Genomic DNA, 12,986 nt, shown 5'->3' with positions numbered 1-12,986 from the left:
TAAAAATCAATACTTCCGCTTAGTCCATGCCACATCTGGAGTCCCTTAAGGAAGCCATCTTGGCCCATTACTATTCACTCTTTTTATAAATGACTTGCCCCCATCCTTAACGAACGCGCTGGTACTAATGTACGCAGACGATGTTAAGCTTTGTCTGCAATATAAGTTCCCTTCTGCCCAAAACAGACTCCATAATTTTCTCGATCGATCTCGATAATTTTCAAAAATGGTTTTTAGCTAATGACTTAATACTTAATGGATCAAAAAGCAAACTTATGTCTTTTTATCGTACTAGTCCTCACCAGGCATCGTACTATCTCTCTGGGATTCCCTCTGGGAAAAATTAACTCAGGTTAATGATCTTGGTGTCCTTTTAGACATAAAACTTACATTTTCCGACCATATTTCTTCAATGGTTAATAAGGCTAAAGTTGTTCTCGGTTTTATTAAAAGATGGGCTAAAGAATTTAACGACACTTATATTACTAAAAGCTTATTTATATCCTTGGTCCGTCCGATACTGGAGTATGGTTCATGTGTCTGGTGTCCCCAATACGGTGTTCATCAAGACCGCATAGAATCCGTACAAAAGAATTTCTTATTATTTGCTCTTAGAGGACTTAACTGGGACGTAATGGTGATGTAGATAGCCAGCACTTACTAACCTGCTTACAGTTTAACGTTCCGAATAGAAGGACCAGAAACTTTAGTCCTTTATTCTTAAGCCATTGTATATCGACATATGCACAGCATGAGCCCCTTAGGATTTTATGCTCGAACTATAATGGTCTGTATCATATTACTTTTCTTTCATCCGTTTCCAATATGAAAACCTCCATTTTAAATTACCTTCAAGAGCAAACTAATTCTTATTAGTATGCATACTGATCGAATTTATTCCCGCTATTCGAGCCGTACGTTATGCTACAGGCGCCCGTCGGTCGGTTGGGCGGGAGGTGGGCTGTACGTATGCAGTAAGCCGCGCGCAAAAAAAAAAAAAAATAGCGGGAGATCAACATCCAGCCTGCTATTTCGTTTCCCATTACAGTAATGAATAATTATCAGTAAGATCTTATTATTTACTTTGGCATACTAAGTATGCATACTAATCGAATTTATTCCCGCTATTCGAGCCGTACGTTATGCTGCAGGCGCCCGTCGGTCGGTTGGGCGGGAGGTGGGCTGTACGTATGCAGTAAGCCGCGCGCAAAAAAAAAAAAAAATAGCGGGAGATCAACATCCAGCCTGCTATTTCGTTTCCCATTACAGTAATGAATAATTATCAGTAAGATCTTATTATTTACTTTGGCATACTAAGTATGCATACTAATCGAATTTATTCCCGCTATTCGAGCCGTACGTTATGCTGCAGGCGCCCGTCGGTCGGTTGGGCGGGAGGTGGGCTGTACGTATGCAGTAAGCCGCGCGCAAAAAAAAAAAAAAAATAGTGGGAGATCAACATCCAGCCTGCTATTTCGTTTCCCATTACAGTAATGAATAATTACACTAGTTTACACCAAAAATGAACCTCCATAAAAAAGTGTTTTTTATAGTAATTTGGGGTCGGAGAACACGAAAATGACATCCGTTTATTTTTCTTAAGAACCGTTTTTGAGATATTTTTGAAAATCGTGTTTTTGAGGTCCTTTTTCAGTTTTTTGGTAATATCTCATGAAAAAAACTGTTTACAAACAAAAAAAGGATATTGATTGACAGGTATTGAAGTAACGTTTACGTGGATATATAATATGTGCAGATTGAATCAAATCTCTGTAATGCACAAGCGAACAAAGTACAAAAATAGTGTCATTTTCGACCAATTTTGAAAATTTCAATTTTTCAGATCGATTTTTGCCAAAAAAAAACAATTTTTTTTCTAAGGTTTCAATATTTGAGGGAAAAGATTTATTATTTACCAACAATTTAAGCCTAAGATTATCCAAATTGAGTAAGAAATTTAAAAGTTATAGTAATATTAACATTTTGACACTTCATAAATTAGGTCGAAAAAAACATTTATCACTCAAATTTTTTCGTTTGTGATCAATTTTCTCTTCTTGGATGTCTTGGATTTCAGATAAAATGTTTGCAAGATGCAAGTGCGTGAAGAGAAAATTGATCACAAACGAACAAATTTGAGTGATAAATGTTTTTTTCGACCTAATTTATGAAGTGTCAAAATGTTAATATTACTATAACTTTTAAACTTCTTACTCAATTTGGATAATCTTAGGCTTAAATTGTTGGTAAATAATAAATCTTTTCCCTCAAATATTGAAACCTTAGAAAAAAAATTGTTTTTTTTTGGCAAAAATCGATCTGAAAAATTGAAATTTTCAAAATTGGTCGAAAATGACACTATTTTTGTACTTTGTTCGCTTGTGCATTACAGAGATTTGATTCAATCTGCACATATTATATATCCACGTAAACGTTACTTCAATACCTGTCAATCAATATCCTTTTTTTGTTTGTAAACAGTTTTTTTCATGAGATATTACCAAAAAACTGAAAAAGGACCTCAAAAACACGATTTTCAAAAATATCTCAAAAACGGTTCTTAAGAAAAATAAACGGATGTCATTTTCGTGTTCTCCGACCCCAAATTACTATAAAACAATCATCAATCATTAAGGTTCACTCGATTACATTTAAATTTGTAAACTAGTGTTATCAGTAAGATCTTATTATTTACTTTGGCGTCCAACGGTGAAGCTAGATTTTATTTGAAAATTTTGGTAAGGGTTTTAAGTCTAGCTAACTTACTACAATTTAGACAGTAACTGTTTCTTTCTATAACCTAAATTTATTTATTTTTCTCGTGAACGATTAATTGGGTCAGTTGTCAGTAAAGTTAGCATCACTATCTTTACCGGCAACTATCTAGTTTCTTGCTTGTCTTTTGTCTTTTTTGTTTCTGGATCGTCATTTGGAGCACCGGATGCCCAGGCTTAGGCGGATATCTTGTCCAGTGACATGTGCGTTCGAAAGAGACAGAAAAAAAGTGGTGGGCTACCTGAGACATAATAATTGGAATCAGTCGCTTAGCTGCTAGCAGCTGGCTATTGACCACTTACTCTCAGCAATAGCTCCCCATTTATATACCCTTGCAGAGGGTATTATAATTTTGGTCAAAAGTGTGCAACGCAGTGAAGGAGACATCTCTGACCCTATAAAGTATATATATTCTTGATCAGGATCACCTCCTGAGTCTATATAAGCAAGTCTGTCTGTCTGCCTGTCGGTTTCTACGCAAACTAGTCTCTCAGTTTTAGAGCTATCGAGTTGAAACTTTGCACACATCCTTCTTTTCCTTGCAGGTAGTACATAAGTCGGAACGGGTCGGTTGGCCGCGATCGGAAGACTATATCCTATAGCTGCCATATAACTGATTGATAGGAAATGCCAAACCTTTGGTGTTTTTTAAGTTGGAGGGACTTTAGGTTGGGACTTTCCACACATGTTATATTTGACCAAAATATCTTATGTACAAAATTTCATATGGATCGGCCGACTATATCCTATAGCTGTCATAGAACGATCGGAATTGGCATAACTTTGTGTTTTTTAAGTTAGAAAGATGGGACTTGGTACAGATTACTTTTTGGGCAAAATAATTCAATATGCCAAATTTCATAAGGATCGGCCGACTATATACGATTCGCTATATATCTAATAAAAAGATGCGTGGCGCCACCTAGCGGACTGCGACTCAACTGCAAGGGTATGTCAACTTCGGCCCGAAGTTAGCTTTCCTTTCTTGTTTTTAGTTTTCTTTTCCTCTTTAGTTTTTCTCCATCATATATTTTAATAAATAAACCCTTTTATTATTACCTCATCCATTATTAGTATACAAAAAAAATAATAATAAGTAATAAATATACTTAGACATTTACGTGTCTGGATCGAATGCCTCAAAAAGTGGGACCTCCTCCTAGTTCTGAGTGTAGATTATGTGGCTCTGAGATTAGGGCAGTCGATAGCTATAAAGCCAAGTGCCAGCATGTCTTTTATAAAGCGTGCTTAAGGACACATTTGGCAGTCAAGAGAACTTGTTCGATTTGTGATTCAATCTGTATCGATCAACGAATTTCACAACCTCCGACTTCAGCAATTCAAACCAGGCAGCGTAGAAGGCTCGAAACAATTTCGCGCAGTAGAAGCGAGGTGGACTTGTGCAGCCGTAAAGGCAATGCAAAACAAGCCACTAACTCAGCTAACGGAGAGAGAGGATGGCAAATTTAATACAGCAAAGCAAATTTGAAGAAAAGGAAGCTTCCTTAAGGAAGCAATTCCGGGATTCAAGGACAGATGTAGATATCCGTCAAATGATCGGGGACAGAAAACAGAGATATAAGCAATCGTTTGAAAGCTTTTACGATTCAATTTTAAAGCTTACTGACCGACTTAGCCAGCCCATATCCGACGAAACACTGGTGAAAATAATAAAGCGCAACTTACGTCCAGAAAACCAGCATGAGATTCTGAATTTAATCTTCGAGTTCATGGAAAATTTTAGGGATACCGTCAGAAAAAGGGAATTCTTTATAGAAGAGATGCGTAAACACCACGGTTACCAAAAACCATTCCCTTTAAGAAAACCGATAAGTGAACTGTGCGAAGAGGTGGAAAGCGATGATGTATCAGAATTTGGGAAAGATGAACTTCAAGAAAAGATAGGTGGATTTTCCTGGTATGTTGGAACTTCAGAAAGAAAGGACATAGATACCAAGATTGCGCATCAAAAAGGAAAATCTTTTGTTATGGTTGTGGTTTCCTAACGCTTATAAACCCTCTTGCGAGAGATGTAAAAAAAATCCCAAAGGAACACTGCAACACCGCGTTCCAAAGCATAGTGTCCAAAGCGTTTCCAACCGACAGCCAGGCTTGGAGGACCAGCATTAGTTAGAGGGGAGGGAGCGCTTAGTGTAGAAAATTCACCTTCCGGAGATTTGGGATTGCAAGTCTGGCATACTAACCTGGAAAAGTTCTGAACAGTAAACTTGCCAATACTGAAGAACGAGGCTAGGTCTGTCTCGCGAAACAATCGGCGACAAAAAAATTACTGGAAGACAATAAAAGAAATTGCTAGTATTAGGAAAAATGTTGGCGACAATAGGCCTTACGCAGAAGTTACGTTGCTAGAAAAGAAAAGAAGACGGTTGCTAGATACAGGCGCTGCTATATCGTGTATAGATGGGCAGCTGGCTGAGGAGTATATATGCAGCCTTTTAAAAAGGTTTTAGCTGGTGCATGTACTGCCGATGGAAACAAGCAACAAATAATAGGTAAATTTAAGACAGAGATAGAATATAAAGGAATTAAAAGAGAATTAGAATTTCATATAATCCCCTCTCTAAGGCAACATATTTATTTAGGAATAGATTTTTGGACAGCTTATGAGCTGTTGCCGCCAACCCTAGCTATCTCAGAGATCTCAGGAGATGCGGAGCAGCACTCGATATCGAGATGGCAGCAACTTAAATTAGAAAAAGTTATTAAAAGCTTTCCATCATTTGCGTTATTGGGACTGGGTAGGACCTCTGTTTTAAGCCATGCAATAGACACGGGGACAGCGAAGCCCATTAAGCAACGGCCTTTCCCAGTATTGCCGGCCATTGAAAAATTGTTATATGCCGAGGTTGATAGGATGCTAAAACTGGGGGTTATTGAGGAGTCCGACAGTCCGTGGTCTTCGCCAGTCGTACTGGTCCAAAAGCCAGGCTAAGTAAGAGTGTGACTCGATAGAAGAAAGTTTAACGCAGTAACAGAAAAGGATGCATATCCGCTTCCGCAGATCGATGGCATACTTATCCGGTTACCCAAGGCAAATTTTATAAGTGGCCTTGACTTAAAAGACGCGTTCTGGCAAATCCCTTTGGATCCTCTATCGAAAGCGAAGACTTTATTTACTATACCAGGGCGGCCTTTATATCATTGTAAAGTTATGCCTTTTAGCCTCTGCAACGCTCCACAAACTATGACGACGAGTTTAATGAACAAGGTAATACCTGCATCACTTAGAAACGAAGTTTTTGTATACATGGACGATTAATTGGTTATCTTAGATAAGTTTGAGAAACATTTGGAAGTTTTGGAGACTTTAGCTAAACGAATCCAAGAAGCTAACTTAACCTTGAATGTGGAAAAGAGCCAATTCTGTAGGCTAACCGTAAAATATTTGGGCCACATAATAGGTGAGGGTGGTATTCGAACGGACCCCAACAAAGTCTCGGCGATTACAAATTTTCCGTTACCAACTTCACTCAAAGCGTTAAGAAGCTTTTTGGGATTAGCCGGATGGTACAGGAAATTTATAAACAATTTTGCGTCAGTATCGGCTTCTTTGACCGATCTTTTACAAAACAAGCGTAAATTTGTGATGACCCAAGAAGGTAAAAAGGAATTTGAGGAAAGGAGTGTGCCGGTATATGTTAGGAAGTGCGCCGGTATTACAGACCCCAGACTTTGAGAGACCCTTTTTCATACTCTGCGACGCTAGTAAAAATGGAGTAGGAGGGGTCCTAGTGCAAAAGTTTGTGACTGGGGATGAATTACATATAGCCTTTGTATCAAAGAAATTAAATAAAGCACAAAGAAATTACACAGTTACATAAAAAAATTCCGAGCTTATGTTGAAGAACTCAAATTTACTGTCATCACGGATCACGCGTCTTTGAAGTGGCCGATGTCGCAGAATGATCTAAATACTAGATCGGCAAGGTGGGCTATACAAGGGTTTCGATTCGCAATCCACCATCAAAAGAGCAAGCTAAATGTTGTTCCCCTATGCATTGTCTATAGTTGAGCATGAACAGATAGCGGCAATAGATTTTAACAACGGGTTGCTGGAGGATATCGACTCAGAACATTTTAAGTCCGCTAATTATATACAGTTAATGGAGGGAAAAAAAAACAAATTTGGATAACTTTCCGGATCTGAGAATCGTGGATTCCTTGGTATATCGACGCACCGAATATTTGAAAGGCGAACTTCTCATTGACCATTATTCCAAATTCGTTTTTCTTAGAGCCGTAAAAAAACTTATAGCGGATCTTTTTCATACATTTGGTTTTCCTGAGAGCATTGTTTCCGATAACGGGTCGCAGTTTAGATCCGAGAAGTTTCAAGGTATGCTTAGGAGTCATCGTATCACCCACACTTTAACGGCGGTGCACGCTCCTCCGACGAATGCTTCTCAGCGGGTAAATCGCTCAGTGATTGCTGGCATTCGTGCTTATATTCGCAGCGACCAAAAGGACTGGGATGAAAATCTTAGTAAAATCAGCTGTGCGCTGAGATCAGCAACTCATTCCGGTCTGGGATCTACACCTTACTATATGGTTTTTGGGCAGCAGATTATTACATCTGGTGCAATGTACTCCTTATTGAGGATGTTGGCTATGCTAGAAGACAAAGCAGCTACTTTTAGCCGTGAGGACTCTCTAGAGATAATCAGAAAGAAAGCAGCTGAAACATTGGGAAAACAGTATGAGAGGAAGAACGACATTACCTTAGGGCGCACGAAGTATATTACAAGGTTGGGCAGGAAGGAGGATATATATCGGAGGAATTTTAAACAGAGCTGTTTTCAGGTAGTTTACAATGCTAAGTTAGCTCCTCTATCTGTAAAGGCTAAATTAAGAAGGAAGATAGGAAGCTCAATATATAAACTAGAGGATTTAAGTGAAAAGCTTGTCGGCCGGTACCATGGGAAAGATATTCGACAAGCTTAGCTACAAGCTGGTCAGCCTTGTGGGTTGAGAAGTTTAAATGCACGCCCAAGTCTGATTTTGGTCGGTGGAGATTTTGTAAAGGCTTGTATCGAATGGATTGTTTATGCGGCTTTGAAGCGACTGGCTCTAAAACGGTCGTGAAGAAACGGGTAGGCTTAGGGACTGGTAGTGGCAGCGCTCTTACTCAGCGAGAGATATGGGTGGAGAAATTTATAACCGGGTAAACTCAGCCAAAACTCCCGAACAGCTGGCCCTGGGTTCCTCGTATCAATCGGCTGGAGGTTCTTTCTTTTCTCATCGAGACTCAGACCAGTGCAGTTTAAAGTTGGAAAACTTAAATTCATAGAAAAGTGTGAAAATTTGGAGCTTATTGACTAAGAGGAAGAGAGGAGGTTTCTAAGTCCGTGTTTTTTTCTTTTGGCTAGGCCTGCAACAGCATCGCTCCCAAGTGCAGAATACCTAAGCGAAAAAGGCAAAGCTCAGGGACCAGATCAGTCCGCGGTCCACAATTATTGAAGTCGCGACTGAATTTTAGCGAAACCCCTGGTGCGGCTGCAGGGAGGTCCTCGGCGCGAGGAGAATTCAGTGTCGTTTTTTAAAAAAAAGTTCTTTAAGTCAGCATAGAAAGAAAATCTTTGCTAGAAGGTTAAGTGTGAATATGTGACTCCTAAGTCAACCTAACCTCTCCCCGACCTAGCTCAGAAAAAATGGTTAGCTTGGTGATACCTGGGGTATTTAATAACTAAGTAGGTACAAGTTGTTATAGAATGATTTAAAAGTTTAAAAAAATCCCTCCATAAAAATCCTTGCACTGTTATTTGTTGGCACCTAGTGCCAAGACCTACTACCCTATATGCACACTTAGTAATTTGATCCAATCAATATGCATCAACATGTCGCAATATACAAACCCACTAACCAATTTTCTCACCTATAAATAATTAGTAATAAGCATAAAACTATATCCAACCTATTGGGTTAATAGGTTGGATATAGTTTTATGCTGGGTAGCACTAGTAGACGGCGCCAGAAGCAGAATCAGCATATCAGCGGGAAGAATGACCGACTGACCGATGCAAGCAAAAACCAGCCAGCTAAGCCGAAATGCGTGTGCAAGCAGTACATGAACAAACAATCTGAGTCAGCAGACTCAGAGGTGGGTGACCCTGGCATTAACATTAGTTTTAGCACGTCCATAACATTGACCTTTTAATTTAGCATCTTATATAAGAGTTGTTCTTCTGAAATAAAGATGAAAAAAAGTTCCGAAATCAGAGTCAATCGTCTCGTTACTCAGTGTTTCAACCACGGCACTTAAAATCAACCTACTTTAAGTGATCCTGTGTAAAACGGTTCACAAGAAGGACTCTCTGAAAGCTATCTACTTCGCGTTGCTCCAGTGTAAACGGACCACCAGTAGAATCCGCGGCACACCAGTCTACTTCAAATGTTGCTCCCGTGAAACGAACCACAAGTAGACCCCGCATTACCTAAGTACTTCAAGTGCTGCTCCCGTGAAACGGACCACAAGACCCCTACTTCAAGCACCCCACATCAATTCCAGCCTGATCACAGCAAGCGCCTGGTCAACCCGAGCAGTCCTTGCAGAATCCAGGTAAACTTAGTCAGAGTATTTACGTGCTTTGACTACGACACCGGGACCTACCGCTACTCCCTCGAGTTCAAGTTTGACGAAGTTGCCGCATAACGCTCTACGGACGAACATTATTAGTGCGATATTGGTGAACGAGACAGACGAGAAAAAGCTTCAAGTTCAGGTCCCCATCCACGTTGGGATGAAAGAGTAAGCGAGACGGACGGAGTCGGTGAGAGAACCCCGTTGCAGTCTTGGTCACTAAAGCGAAATAGGTGATAGCACGCGGTGGATCATCTCGGTAGTGAAGGTGCGATGGAGCATAGTTCCCAAATGTTCCCCAGAGGGTTCATTGAACTCTAGTGAGAAAAATGAGAGGGATAGCATAAGAAGTCATGAAATAATTGTAATGAGCTTATTATACCCTTGTGTGCTTATTATAAATGCAACGCAGTGAAGGAGACATCTCCGATCTTATAAAGTATATATATTCTTGATCAGGATCACCTCCTAAGTCGATATGATCATGTCCGTCCGTCTGTCTGTCTGTTTCTACGAAAATTGTCTCGCAGTTTTAGTGCTATCGAGTTGAAACTTTGCACTCACCCTTCTTTCCTTTGCAGGCAGTATATAAGTCGGAACGGGATTGGTTGACTATATCCTATAAGTGCCATATAACTGATTTATCGGAAATGCCATAACTTTGGTGTTTTTTAAGTTAGAGGGTTGGGACTTTCCACACATGTTAAATTTGGGCAAAATATCATATGTAAATTTCATAAGGATCGGCCGACTATATCCTATAGCGCCATATAACTGAACGATCGGAAATGGCACAAACCTTAACTGCAAGGGTATCTCAACATGGGCTCCGCCAGAAGCTAGCTTTCCTTTCTTGTTATACCCTTGCAGAGGGTATTATAATTTTAGTCAAAAGAGTGCAACGCAGTGAAGGAGACATCTCCGACCCTATAAAGTATATATATTCTTGATTAGAATCACCTCCTGAGTCGATATAAGCATGTCCGTCTGTCCGTCTGACCGTCTGTCCGTCTGACCGTCTGTCCGTCTGTCTGTCTGTCGGTTTCTACGCAAACTAGTCTCTCAGTTTTGAAGCTATCGAGTTGATACTTTGCACCCATCCTTATTTTCCTTGCAGATAGTACATAAGTCGGAACGGCCGGGATCGGTTGACTGTATCCTATAGCTGCCATATAACTGATTGATCGGAAATGCCGTAACTTTGGTGTTTTTTATGGTAGAGGGTTGAGACACATGTTATATTTGGCCAAAATATCTTGCCTACAAAATTTCATAAGGATCGGCCGACTATATCTTATAGCTGTCATAGAACGATCGAAATTGGCATAACTTTGGTGTTTTTTAAGTTAGAAAGATGGGACTTGGTACAGATTCTATTTTGGACAAAATTATCTGATTTGCCAAATTTCATAACGATCGGCCGACTATATGCTATCTGCTATATATCTAATAATATAAGATGCGTGGCACCACCTAGCGGACTGCGACTCAACTGCAAGGGTATATAAGCTTTGGCTCCGCCCGAAGTTAGCTTTCCTTGTTTTTGTATATTTTTGTTTTGTGCGATAATTATATTTCACAGCGCAGCAACCAGCCGAAAGCTTTCGACGGTGGACGCAGTATTTCTACATTGAAGTAACCCAATTGATACATTTTTCATACTTCTATGCTAAGTTTTTACTTTTTACCATTTTTACCATCTTCACCCTTTAATTGAGGATAAATTCTATTTTTTACGAATTTTGTTTTGTTTGTGAATATTTTTTTATATCTGAACCATCATATACCACATCATTTTGCTCAAAATCCTATATGTAAAGAATCAAAGAAAATCCCAGAAAATTTTACCATGTCCGTTATAGTATTAATAAACTATTTTATTTTCTGATTTCCTAAACCCGCCTCAGTAGCGCGTGCCAACAAAGGGATCATGGGAAATTTTTAGTTAACTCGGAAAAACCATGATCAAGGAAGGAAGGGCATCCTTAGCTCCTACAACATCAAGGAGTGAAATATTGGCCGATCCTACGAATTTGTATTCTTTTTTTCTTTCCTTTCTTCTTTTAATATGCACAGTTTTCGGTCATAGCTCATCCGGTAGCTTATTTCGTCATGTTTTTTTTTCGCACGTTTATTTAAATTAAATAATAATAAGTCCTGACAAGGCACCCGTGATTGGCCAAACCCCTTAACACCACGCCACCAACGAGCCAGAGTCGGAACCATCGAACGAGCGGGCCTTAGCGGGAGATCAACATCCAGCCTGCTGGAAAGATTAATTCATGCGCAGAGAAATTGCGTCTCTTTGCTACTGAAAAACCGGAAATTTTCCATGAGAATAAAAATAAGATTAAGACAAATCCGTCAAAGATTTACAGAATGCTGTCTGGGGCCTGGTTGCGTCCATTTTTATTGATTGGAATAATAATGATTTCGCTTATCTTAACTTATTTATCTTTTTCTTCTTCATTCATAATATACCACAATATGTTAGCGCAGGGGAAGGACTTTCTTTCAGGATGTAAAGCAATTTCACGACCCGTCAAATTCCTTCGTTAATCGATTTACTAGGGATTATGACGTCGTCTAGATGCGCGAGTACTTCACCTGAGTTTAATCCGACGTAGTAAATGAATTTGATGGTAATCTATACGTAGATCCAATACAATGAGTTAAGTACGCATTACTTATTGCTTATTAATAATTATTAATAAGCTTATGCTTATTGGGCCAACTGTTTTTTTTTTTTTGTTTTTTTTTTGTAACTATGAATATTTTGGAGAATTGAAAAGGTAAATAATCGAGGAGCTCTGAGATAATCCTAGAGTCTTCTTACTGTCGATTCTGTGTAACAGCTAAAATTTGGCGTGAAATTGCTTTTAGTGGTACCAAATCTGCTATTTTTCTGCCCCCAATAATTAAATGTTGTAATATAATTTGTATATTGTAATTCGTATAGTAACGAAACTTTTTATATTTCAGACCGTTCATATAGAAATTGGATCATTGAAAAAACATCGAAGAAAGCGCAGCGTCTATATGGACTGCACCGAGAATGACCATGATATGCGATGCTGCAGATATCCGCTTAAAGTAAACTTTACAAGCTTTGGGTGGCATTTTGTTGTGGCACCCACGTCGTTTGACGCTTATTTTTGTAGCGGTGATTGTAGAGTTGGATACTTAGAACACTATCCTCATACCCACCTGGCCGCTTTGACAACTTCAGCTACGCCGTGTTGTTCTCCAACTAAAATGAGTTCCTTAAGCTTGTTGTATTTCGACGACAATCATAATCTAGTTTTAAGTGTTATACCAAATATGTCTGTAGAGGGCTGTAGCTGCTCTTAAGCCATGACTTTACAGAGTTTATTTGTAAATAAACTGCATAATTTTTATAGATTAAATAAACAAAATACATTGAATAAACAAATAACCAAATCATCTTTATCCTATTGTTATCAGTCTTTTTCGTATTATTGAATCTTCTAGTCGTAAATAAATTTTGTAGCACACACCAAGCTTGGCATTTTGATTTTTGAACAAAGCAGAATTGGCAGGATTATGAAAAAGAATACAAAATGCATCTCGCGAATTACAAATAAATCCCCCA

The 12,986-nt window shown here is 39.0% G+C and overlaps 1 protein-coding gene across 1 annotated transcript in view; it reads left to right on the top strand.

The window, feature by feature from the left end:
- LOC6502706 (growth/differentiation factor 8) overlaps nucleotides 1-12,819 on the top strand; it is a 410,457-nt gene extending 397,638 nt beyond the window's left edge. Inside the window, exon 6 of the mRNA XM_044717609.1 lies at nucleotides 12,356-12,819. Within this exon, the coding sequence (XP_044573544.1) occupies nucleotides 12,356-12,724 (369 nt within the window). The 3' untranslated portion in view covers nucleotides 12,725-12,819. The remainder of the gene's footprint in view (nucleotides 1-12,355) is intronic.
- The last annotated feature ends 167 nt before the right edge of the window (nucleotides 12,820-12,986 follow it).

Source organism: Drosophila ananassae (assembly GCF_017639315.1).
Source record: "Drosophila ananassae strain 14024-0371.13 chromosome 4 unlocalized genomic scaffold, ASM1763931v2 tig00000054, whole genome shotgun sequence".
Classification (NCBI taxonomy): domain Eukaryota; kingdom Metazoa; phylum Arthropoda; class Insecta; order Diptera; family Drosophilidae; genus Drosophila; species Drosophila ananassae.
Note: the sequence above shows the minus strand (reverse complement) of the source record. Positions and strands in the feature narration are given on the sequence as shown.